General features: G+C 41.7%; 1 protein-coding gene across 1 annotated transcript in view; it reads right to left on the bottom strand.

The window, feature by feature from the left end:
* Positions 1–10,562: 10,562 nt before the first annotated feature.
* LOC111976559 (plexin-D1-like) overlaps positions 10,563–12,559 on the bottom strand; it is a 99,600-nt gene continuing 97,603 nt past the window's right edge. Inside the window, 5 exon segments of the mRNA XM_024005477.2 lie at positions 10,563–10,668; positions 10,670–10,710; positions 11,224–11,370; positions 11,585–11,783; positions 12,352–12,482. Coding sequence (XP_023861245.2) covers positions 10,563–10,668; positions 10,670–10,710; positions 11,224–11,370; positions 11,585–11,783; positions 12,352–12,482 — 624 coding nt within the window.

Below are 12,559 nucleotides of genomic sequence, written 5' to 3'. Positions count from 1 at the left end.
CACCTGAACATGTAGATTTTAGGCAGACGGCTCTTATCCAGAGCAAAACTTACAAGTAGGTGTGTGGACTACATTTTTCATACTTTTGCATACTGGTCCCCTGTGGAATCGAACCCCATAACTCTGGCGCATGCGAGCGCATGACTCGACCAGCTGGAGTCACATGGGACCCTCTAGGTAATAAAACATCTTCTACAGTTTATTCCCAGTCAGGATTGAAAGGGTAGTCAAGGCATCGGCCTGAATCTGGTGTCTGTAGTGACCTGTCTGATTTATTTTTTTTCATTTTAATGTGATTAAATCCACAATTATTTTTGATGACATCTATACAGTAAAAAATAGACAACACAAACAACAACAAATAAAATTAAAAAGGTATTCTCCTCCCATGTGGTCAACGACAGGCAGTTGTGAAATTTCCCTTCATTTTTAGAATGAAACATGTGCATTTGTTTAACTGGCAATACTCCAATGATCACAGATGATTACTGCCTTGTCTTGAACTTGTACTTAAAAATTTGACCTTGAAATCAATTAGATGTCTACTATTAAATGCTTTAATTGTGTCCTGAAATGTAATAATACTATTAGGTAGGCTCTTGGTATAATAGTGAGAATGTGCACACTATGTTCTCTACTAAAACTACACATACCACAGCAGTCTGAAACCATTGCTGGGATCAGCCTAGAACAATACAGATAGAGAACTCCATCTGTTCTCTTTCAACATCCACATGTATATCATGCATGCAAATAAAAGTGTGAATAATCTGTTGATGTGTTTGGTCTTTTGTGTTTGGTTTATGATATGTGCAAATACATTCCGGAAAAAATAGGAGCGACGAGATAGAGGGGATATTGTTTTAACCATATCTCTGTTTAGAATGTAAAATGTTGTTTGTATAGGCCCTGCTGTCCAATTCTATATCTTTCATGTATGAAATCATGCATGTCTTTTTTTACCGGAGCAAAGAGGGCCGGCACAAAGGAACGACCCTTGACTGCAGAGCAGAGTAGTGTGAGCATGACAGCCCACATGCAGAACAAGCAGGGCCTGAGTGTGGTGGAGCTAGGGAGCCCTGGGCTAGACCAGCTCCATCAGCAGCACACAGGCCAATGAGAGGGTGGGAGGGGCGAGGGGGAGTTATCCCCCTAACGAGCCTGCTCGCCTCTTGGACTCCTGCTGCATTATCTTTGTCCTATGGTGAACCAGCTGAACCCTTCAGCCCCGCAACGCAAGCGGGCTGCCTCACAACATCATATTCAGATCAACGTCCTTAATTAGCCTCCACAAAGATGGATATAGTCTCTCCCTAATGCTTAGAAGTGTATTTATTCCACACACTCACACAAATTAAACAAACCATGTAACCCTTAAAGACATATAAGAAAGCTTAAAATCAGGTCTGTTAGCATTACTTATCTTCCCTCTCATTTTCTCTCCTTTCTACCAACAATGAGGGCTCGCTGCAGTGATATCATTTGCGGGACCTAAAAATTTTGCAAAATGACTTTGACTTTTTCCAAGACAAAGTGATCCTCTCCTGCATCCTGCACGCCGCTTTGTCTGCCAATTTTTTTTTGTATTTACTTAATTCTATAAACACCATTTACTTTCCCAATCAGCGATCATATAGAGCAGAAAATAAACCTAATTCACAGAGCTGAAGGAGCTAATATGTCTTTGCTGTTTTGTCTATTGTGTTGAAGAAACCCTTCCAGCTTTGCCAAACAGGGTATTAACAGTGTATGTGCTTCAGTATTTGCAAGTGTGCTCAGAAGCTTGATTCAGAGAAATAATAAACAAAGAAGTGAATGCAAAAATACCAAATGTTCTCCTAAACTCATGCAGATTTCTAATCACATATGATTATAAACATATATCCAGGTAAAGTGGAATTAGTGTTTACCACTGACATTAGCAATGTGCACCGTGCCTGGAACTCATATTATGTGTAACTAACATGCCTATTACAAAATAGTCTGCTGAAATATATGAGTGCAAAATACTATTGATGACAGGTAAGGTGATAATTAGGTATGAATCAAGAAAGAGTAAAGTTACAATGACACCTCCATTAGTCTGACCTGTTCATATGGTATTCAGATCCCAGTAACATCATGATCTCCGTTCATCTGTGCAGCTAGGTACGTGCACAGTAGCCAGATTGAAACCCAGCCCAGATCCATCTCTCCCAGATCACTCTGTATGGAATACGGACCTCTGAACCTATGCGCCTCACAGCGCAAACATGCATTCCACTTCCCTTCACACATACACACTGAAAAGCTTACACCAACACATGCATGTGAACACCCACCCTCCCTGTGCCTATGACTAATGACCCAGAGATGACACTTTTATTCTGCTAGGACAAAATGCTTTTTCGCCCAAATGAACTGAAAAGCACCCGTGTACTTGGGACTGTCAATCCTCTTTACTTAAAAACACCAGAAAAAGCCTCCTGCCTACAACATGAATGTGTGTAACTTGTGTGCCCTTGAAATAATATGCGTACGGTGTGTATATGTTCCCAACCAACACGTTTATGTGTGACATATACACTACCAGTCAAAAGTTTGGACACACCTACTCATTCAAGGGTTTTATTATTTTTTCTATTCTCACATGTTAGAATAATAGTGACAGACACTATGAAATAACACATATGGAATCATATAGTAACCAAAAAAGTGGTAAAACACAATCTAAATATATTTTAGATTTGAAATTTCTTAAAGTAGCCCACCCGTTGCCTTGACGACAGCTTTGCACACTCTTGGCAAGAAAACAATTGAATGAGTAGGTGTGTCCAAACTTGATTGTACTGTTAGGTAAGAGAGCGGTGTCTGCACGCTTATGAGCTACTAGTATTCAGCGCCTCGAGCCACCCAATCCGCGCCATCGTCCACCTCCTGCAGAAGCGGCTACAGACGAACACTTCCCCGCCATACTGCAGCACCTATTCGACCTCTCTAGAGCTGACCAATGCTGTGCCATCTCCAAAGAGATACATCTATTCTGTTCTAGCACGGTCTCACGGAAGCAATAAAGAGCTGCGTCCACGGGCTTGAGAGACATACTATCCAACCATAATTTTCAACCTCCAAGCAGACAATATCTCATCCACATTCTCATGAGAGGAGCACCTACTTTTCACCATCACGACGAAGGCGAATGCATGCACACCTATACAGAGGAGAGCGTAATTTCTCAAGCACGTCATAGAACAAATAGCTGCAGTACGCTCCGTATATGAATTCAGCAGCCTATTTTCATCTCCGCACAGATAGCAGCCATTCCTGTGCAACGGCGCTTAGAGCCGAGCTATTTCATTCTGACCTCGAGAGACGCGAGACATCCTTCGACCTCTGGTAGGAGCGTGACTTCTTTTGAGCGGACTGCACGAGACTCGAGGGAGATCTGCACTCGGCTCTACAGAGGACCTTTTTCATACACCTAGTCAGACAACCGAAATAAGGAGTTCTGCAGCCTTCTTGAAGGACCCTCGTCGACTGCCAGAGGAAGCCGAGATCTGGCACACTTCTACTAGAGGCCTACTCCTTTTCAGCACTCAAGGGGCTAGTCATATCTGTACTCTTGTAGAGTAGCGCCACGGCCTGTCTACGTGCCGCTCAGACCGTCACAAACCTTCATGCTCGACTTGTTGCAAGTGAGTCTTTAGTTTTCTATCCGATCACGCAGTGCCAGATCTAGGAGTAACGGCCTCGCCCTTCATCGGTGCAAGCAAGCTTGGTGTGTTGCAGAGATGCCGGATTTGGCCCACGAGCTGGATCTGTCTCCAAGAAGTGCGCCACACCCCTCATCTCGACCCGTTCCCACCCTCTGGACGCTCTCTCTTGTTATAGCCACATGACAGAACACAAATATCAAAGCATGATAATCTAGAGCGATATCTTAGGCGATCTCTCAGGTGCGCTGGGGCAAATCCATCTCTGATATGTTGGTGATGTACTCTAAAAAGAAATTGGTCCCATGTATTCCCGGGTTTTCTCCAAAATCTAGTATCGGTTATGCGCTTCCATAAATAACACACACGAATTCTCTGTGTTCCGATCACAAGAGATATCATACTCGCCTATCAGTCAACGGTGTCGACTGACAGTGGAGTACATCAACTGTGCACGTAGTCAGGAAAACATCTCTTAGTGACAGACCTCGCCTTATACCACAAGATCAGCTGCTATAACACGAACATGCTACACTCTATCAGAGGTAGTGCCAAGATGACTACAGTACCTGCTCTAACTATTGCGAGAGACCCACTGATACAACAGTAATCATCTAATGATGGTTGATGAGAACAGTCGAAGACATGATCCCTGAGTTCTTATGCAGTGTGTGAGGACAGTGATTAACAAGATCGTGTCTACCTGAACAGCGAGACTATGTGATACCTAGTGACTGTCTAATCAGCGATGGAACGCATGGTAACCAGAAACTGCCCATGCAAGGAAGTGACATATGATACAGACGCACCCTGATGACGAGAAGCTCACCAGTACTACTCTACTGCGGGTCAGGCTATCAGGATGCAGCTGATACAGACTGCTCTTATCAGGATGACAGTGAACAGGACTGCCTATCAGGATGGACAGTGATACAGACTGTGCCTTATATCAAGTGATACACCGTAAGACCACTCGTGCGAGACTATATTGAAGGAAGAAAGATAGATATAGATGAATACATTAATCATCTCTACAACACTAAGTAATACCGTTGTGATGGTCCCAATACTATATCTTATAGATACCTGATCCAATGCTCTAATGCTGACACACATCCGCTGAAAGCATATTGCAGACCCCTTGAGCTTTTCCCACAATGTGTTACGTCATTATGGGTATTGTGAGTATGATACTCTACTGAGGTGGACAGGAGAAATCGATTTTATCCATTTTAGGAATAAGGGCTTATACAGTGCAAGCAAATTGACTGGAGAGACACAGACAACGACAAAGTTGACCGGGCTCTGTGAATACTATGCAAAGCGGTGCACCATTGGTACACACCTCCACACACAACCAGCTGAACGACCACCCTATCACTACACTACGATCACACTATCACCCCAAACACCTACAGCCACTCCACATAAGCAACAGACAAACAAAACAACACACTAACACTATCACACATACAACGAGCGAACCAAACACACACAACGAACCAAATACGCCATTCTAACCAACACCTGCAGAATACTTCTATAATTAAGCATGTTTTTTTAGAGCAAATACTTAAACTTAGTTAATATTATTGATAACTTGTATTCGTATTACTGATCAGAACGACATAGACGCGACTAGGTCAACTTTATGTTCCCAAATGTTATAAGTTGCTTAAACGTAATAGTCTCGAGTGCGATATATTACTCCTCTCTTGTGCACACCACAGTAGCGAGCTCATAAATTTACAATAATGAGTCAAATAAGATTGTTTCTCCGGAGAAAACTTTAATTTACTCTCTGCTAACTCAGAAACATAGACACTCAGTTAATTCCTAGATAACCTTAATTGATGTCCTCATAATATTTTGCTATATGTGCGGAGGATATATTACTCTTCAATAGCTTCACACAAACAAAGTCATCTTTTATAGTACCTATCTACCTGCTTAATTTTATTCTCCTCAAATCTGTGTCTCAATTCCTTAGATAATTACATATGTATACTACCTAGATATAATTTCTGCGAATATTTTCTCTACACAGGCCTGGTATTTAGTGTGCTCTAGTAAGGCTGCTGAGAATACCCCGTATTGTCATATGCGATCTTTAGAGTCCTAGTACGACGAGCTATTATTCCCATAGTTGATCAGAGCTTTTTTACGTTTATGAGTACTCATAAGGACGTGAAGAGACAGAGGGCAGACTTTAAGTTTTACTTTGTTGACTATTTCACTTTTTTAATTTGTGTCATCTTCGTCTCATCTTTATTTGAGAACTCCCCCTCTATTTAGGTCACATATTTAGCGATTCTATATTTAATCCTCTTTGGAGTCTCTAGACCTTGAGTTTCATGATTAGACCCATTAGTGTTGTTTCAATTCTCAAGATCTATTCTCTTATATTACGTTGTTTATACTGCGAGGTATGCTTTCCGGGGACTAGACGCTTTAAAACTGCAACCTAGAAAACAACCAGTGCCTCAGCGCACTCTGAGCTTGCACTTGAGTCAATGAGACTAGATCGGCGTATACGGGTATACTCACTACGAACTGATCTGTCCTTCAATTCAGAACGAGTAAGATACGAAAGAACATAGAGAAGGAGAAAGAGAGTGAAGATAAAGGCAGTAGAAGTTAAGTATCGCAGAGATCAAGTAAAGATATGAAGCAACTGAAAGAGTATAGCGGTTGAGTAGATAATTGGAAGCAAGTGAGGAGGCGCGCGTAGTCTTGCAGTATATGACTTATCCAGGATCTGCACTAAACAACTGGTGATGTAGCACTCATAGCTCACAGTACTGAGTAATAATGTAATGAATTGGTAGTCTGGGCCTGACTTGTTACTACTGTCTATTCGTCTATAGCATTTCGGAGTGAGCATTTCTATAGCACAGAAGGACTCGCCGTTGAGTCTTTTCTGAGCATAACACTTTTTTCTTTTGCACCCCTAAATAACTATGAAATGAAGCATTACTTTATCTTGACCTTCAACCACATTGCATTTTAGTCATTTTCTTTAAACCTCCCTATCTATTGTCATACAGGTTGAAGTACTCTCAGAGGAATATGCTCTTATTACCTTTATTATTTATTTAATCAATTAGCGCCCTATTTCTGTTTTTCAAAGTATTTTTAATATCATTTACTATCATTTGATGGAGACCAATAAACATACTCAATCACTCAGACTCATAATATCATATTAATAGTGCGCTTTGCTTCAATAGTTGAGTGGCCTAAGATGTGAAAAGTGTCTAGAGGTTTTTCTTTGTATGATGACCCATTGATGTTCTATAGAATTATACATAAAGTGGAGCAGAGTGCACGATGTGTGAGCAGACTCCATTGTCATAACACACTAATTCAGCAATCTATCCAGTTACCGATGTGTATTGTAGTTCATCCATGCAGCAGGTCTTCTCTTCTCTCCTCTCTTCTCCTCACTGTCTCTCCCTATTACTTACTTTGTTCCTATCTCGCCTACTTCCTCTAACTCCACCGGTCCCTCTCCTTTCCCTCTCCCCTTTCCCTCTCTATTTTACTCATTCACTCTTTCATCTCTCTCTCCCTCTCTTCATTCTCTACTCACTTCCTTCCCCTCTTCATGACTCCTATTCCGATTTGCGGTGATTATGCGCAGCATAGGCTGGCTGAATACCCTCTGTTGGGAATTGATGTTCAATTATGATGCGATCATAACAGTCCCCTACACTGATTCCGTATGTGAGTTCATTCCCTAGCAGGCTCCGTTGGTGATACTCTATTCCCATGTATCGCTCTAGCTATATCTCATGGCCTGCTCAGCTTGCCAATAGCAATATAGCTTGTGTATGTGTATCCCATACTCTGTATCTTAAGACAATGATACCTCAATACTGGTGTGACTGGGAAGGTGGGAACATGTGCCTCAAATCTGCCTGTGTCGCAGACTCCCACTAATGCCACTATTCTAGCAGATGAAAAGTTCTATACATTCATATCTGACCTTACACCAAAATCTAACTGATAACTGAAATAGTTATGTTAACACGCTAAATGGCTAGTGATCAGGGTATTCCTGTCAGATGGTGGCAGTTCGAGCTTGCTGACTGTTGGCTGACTGGCTGGGCTGAAGGCTAGGCTGACTCGTTGGGCTGACTGGCCTGGGCTGACTGGCTGGCTGACTGGTTGGGCTACTCGCTGGCTGACTTGGCTGGGCTGGCGGCGGGGATTCCAGCACCTGACCTGACTATAATTATATTCGTTTCGCTCAGTGGAGATCGATCCGCTACTATGTGGGAGTGGAATAGCACTCTATGAACGTTTGTCTTCACAGATCCGACTTGCGTGTAGGCCCTAATGGACTGGGAACACCAGCCAGGAATTATAGCTATAACAGAGTCAATTTAGCTCTCTTCTTGACTCCATAAACACATACCATGGATTATCTATTACATATCAGGAGTTTTCTAATATGCGTGTGTCTCATACTTTGTCATTCGAGCACTTCATTAGAATACAAATGACCCTATTGATTCCCGACTCATTAGTAGCAAGAAAACGACATCTAACTTACCTTACATTGTTTCATGAGATCAACAACTTATCCTCAAAAGAGTTGAAGATAACATAGTTAATAAGCACTCATATGTTCAAGAGCTCACATATTGATCTGGAGTACTAGTATACTCTCATGTACTTGATCTCTTGAGTTGAGAGTTATACTGTATATCTGATACTGTACTAGCATATTGTTCATTATCTATAGCTGATACCCTATTGTTCAATTCATCTATACTGTTATTATCTACCCTCCTCTGTATATAAGAGAGTATAAATCTCTGTTCATTATCTATGGACAGTGTCTTAATAAATATATATAGATCAGCAGATTTCGCCAATGTTGAAGTTGAAAAACACCTCCGCGAAACCTATATCATTGTTCGTGTATGAGTACGCTCCTAGTTTGATTCAGTGTCTGTATGTGTCTGAACATCTGAGTCTCATCGGGTATGAGTGTACCATACGTGTGTGCTTATGTGTTGTATCTTATTACGTTGTCTCTGTATGTAGCTGCATGTCTCCTGTATGTGTCTGTATTGTTTGTATGTCTCCTTATCCCTATTGTTTCATTATCTAAGTATGTATCGTGTCTGTAATGTCATATACCCTGATTTATTCTTGTGTACTTAGTCATTTAAGTCTTGTAATGTGTGTCTGGTATGTCTCTGTAGTGTCTGTATGTGTCATTAGCTCATATTGTATTGCGTGTCAATGACTACTTGTTTAGTACGTGTTCTATGTTAATCTCGTGTACATTGTGTATTTCTCATTGTATGGAGTCTCTGTTACACTTGTATACCCTAATGTGTACTGATAATGTTCGTCTTGTTTAATTACGCTGCTCGGTATGGGTCTGTATGTGTATACTCTTGAAATCTAGTACATCTTGTGTTGCGATTTCTGTTAATGTTTTCACTACTGTTGTATGTGTATATCACGGTATTGTTACAAATGTCTCTGTTATAACTTGTGGGTCTTATAGTACCATACTCCCCTATGCCCTGCAATATGTCGTTTCTAGTATGATTGCCTGTATGCGTGTTCTAGCATATGTCATTCACCCTGATATTTGCGAGTTACTCTTAGTAAAGCTGTGTTATCTGAACCATATTGTTGTCTATCTTTACTCGTGATACTTGAGTGATCTGTATGGTCTGTATGTCTCTGTACTGTGTCTGTAATTGTGTCTGTATGTGCCTGAAGTGTCTCTTGGTATGTACTACCCTTATCTTTTATTTCGATTATTCTCTGCTATGTGTCTGTATGTGAGTTTACCTGCGTGAAATAGTCATCCGCCTATCTTAGTCGTGTGCGTCTGTGTAATGTCTCTTCATAGTACGTGCTTATATGCGTTGTCATGTGTAGATTCTATCTAGTGTACATGTCATTAGCATGTGGTTTCTGTATGGTTCTGATGTCTCTGTAGTGTTCTGTATGTGTCATAGCTCTCTCATGAGTTTGTCTGTATTGTCTACTTGAATGATAGTCTTTTCATAGCTGGTTTCTATATGCCCTAGTGTCTGTATGTCTCTGTATGTGTCTGAATGTCTCTGTATGTGTCTTGTATGTCTCTGTATGTGTACTGTATGTGTCTGTAGTGTCTGTATGTGTCTGTATGTGTAGCTCGAATGTCTCTGTATTCGTGTCTAGTTATGAGTTGCCTTAGTATGATTTGTGTATAGTATCCCTATCTTCATTGATGCGTCCGAAGTCTACTACTTGGTATATGTGTTCTATTTCTCCTTATGTGGTCTGTGTTAATGTCTCTGTTATCGTATGTCTTTAGCTTGTGATAGTATCTCTGCCTTATTTGTGCGTTCAAATCTGTTCATCTCTGTATTGAATTATCTGTCTGATATGTGTTCCTTGAACGTATCTTCGTGTATACTCATGCTACTGTTATGCAGTGTGTCCTGAATGTCTTAGTCATGTGTGTCTATGTATGAGTATGTCTGTGTATTGAGCTGATCTAGTGTATGAGTCCTCGTGGTAGAGTGCCTTCGAAATCTACTACAGTGTATTAGTGTCTCGCTGTCTGTATGTGTCGTATGTGTCTGTGTATGTGTCCGTACGTTGTCTGATGTGTCTTTGTGAGCCGTTCCGTGGGTGTTTGTCTGAAAGTGTGTTGTCGTGTATGTGTCATGGGTATGTACGTCCTGTATGTGCAATATTTGATCTATTACATGTTCTACATGTATTTATGTTTGTCGATGTTGAGTTCTTGAGCTACGAAGTTAATATATGGTCATATAGCTCCTTTGCATAGCATTACTTCCACAACTGGGGAGTGAGAGGACAAATAAAAGTAACTTTTCTCACCCAGGTCTACGTCCTCTCCCGGGGCACTGGGGAGAAAGGCAGGTTCTTATAGAAGGCCTCTAGAATCTTCTCCTTCACCTGACTGATGGTGTCTGTGTTCACAACCTTTACGCAGAGAATCCATACCACATCCCTGGAACGACACGTTGATGTTCTGGACACACAGAGAGAGGGAGGCAGTGAATGTCACAATGTCACCTTTTACTTCAGATGGTTGATTATTCCTGTTGATTGATTAAGCTGGTTCATTATTCCTGTTGAGTTGATTAAGCTGGTTCATTATTCCTGTTGAGTGATTAAGCTGGTTCATTATTCCTGTTGAGTGATTAAGCTGGTTCATTATTCCTGTTGAGTGATTAAGCTGGTTCATTATTCCTGTTGAGTGATTAAGCTGGTTCATTATTCCGTTTGAGTGATTAAGCTGGTTCATTATTCCTGTTGAGTGGATTTAGCTAAGCTGGTTCATTATTCCTGTTGAGTGATTAAGCTGGTTCATTATTCCTGTTGAGTGATTAAGCTGGTTCATTATTCCTGTTGAGTGATTAAGCTACACATAGTTGAGATATTGTAAACTCTATCATACGATAGACATATGATATATGCACATAGCAAGAGGTGAACCAATCAGTGGGCAGTATATGACCTGCGTTGTTGTGTGGTGACTGACCTGTGGCTTGGCCTCAACGTTCTCTCTGAGCAGCCACTCCTCGTTCAGTGTGTACCGGGCCTTCCCTGTGATGGCGTCTATAGAACCCTTGTTGATCTGCTGCCTGATGGCACAAAGCAGCAGGAAGAAGGGCTCGCCCACTGTCTCCTGCAGAAAACACAGTAACACGCTGATAACGTAACATAAACATTAAGACTGTTTGTCAGTAAAGGCCCAGACTGTAACCAACTGGACAGGGAATACTCATGACTGGATACAAAAATGTTTGACGGGAGTCTCGTTCTATTGTCATTACATTACGTTCTATTGTCCTAATCCCTCTCTTTTCACAACTCCCTCCCTGCCTCCCTCCCTCCCTCACCTTGAGGTAGCTGTACATGCAGATGGACATCCAGTTGGTTAGCATCTTCTCCACAACAGACTCTGTCCGTCGCAGCATCAGCTTGGGGTTCTTGGCGGCCGAGGCATCGATCAGATCCACCAGCAGATCCTTCATAATGCTGGTGTAGTACTCCAGCTTACCATGGAGGGCAATAGTGAGCAGGGATGCCAGGCTACACCTGGGGGGACACAGACCAACACAAAAATGTGTGTGAGCACAGAGTAAAGAGACATATACGATTCAAACAACATGATTTAGTCCCCACACCTGAGAATACACTGAGTTATGTATATGTTCTGAGTTGTCCCAGAGGATGGAGGGGGTGAAACAGTAAAGGTAGACGGGGGATTTCCATAACAAAGAACCATTCATTTTTTWAAATCTTTATTTAACTAGGCAAGTCAGTTAAGAACAAATAATTTTTTTCAATGACGGCCTAGGAACAGTGGGTTAACTGCCTTGTTCAGGGGCAGAACGACAGATTTTTACCTTGTCAGCTCAGGGATTTCTAACCACTAGGCTACCTGCCGCCCAAGTGTATAGGATACCCTTTTCCTAAACCTAATCCTCTTAACCTGCTACATGAATTATCCTAACCTGCTGCATATGTTCTCCTAACATGCTACAAAATTCAAATATGACAAAAGCTGCATACTTTCTAGTCAAAACCATAATCAGTTGTATAGTAGACAGTCACGGTACATTGGGTTTGAAGTACACATGGTTGTCATGGTTTTCATGGTTACCTGTCGCGTATTGCAAAGTCCTTCTGTTGCTCCAGTGCATGAACAAAGGTAACCAGGAAGTGCTTGTTGTTGAGAAGAGTTGAGAAGAGAGTGATTCCCTCCTCCATGTTAGGCTTGGCTGTGTTAGAGGGCTGGAGAGAGAGAGAGACGGAGAGAGAGAGAGAGAGACGGAGAGAGAGAGAGAGACGGAGAGAGAGAGAGAGAGAGA

The sequence above is a fragment of the Salvelinus sp. IW2-2015 genome, linkage group LG17, assembly GCF_002910315.2.
Source record: "Salvelinus sp. IW2-2015 linkage group LG17, ASM291031v2, whole genome shotgun sequence".
Classification (NCBI taxonomy): Eukaryota; Metazoa; Chordata; class Actinopteri; order Salmoniformes; family Salmonidae; genus Salvelinus; species Salvelinus sp. IW2-2015.
Note: the sequence above shows the minus strand (reverse complement) of the source record. Positions and strands in the feature narration are given on the sequence as shown.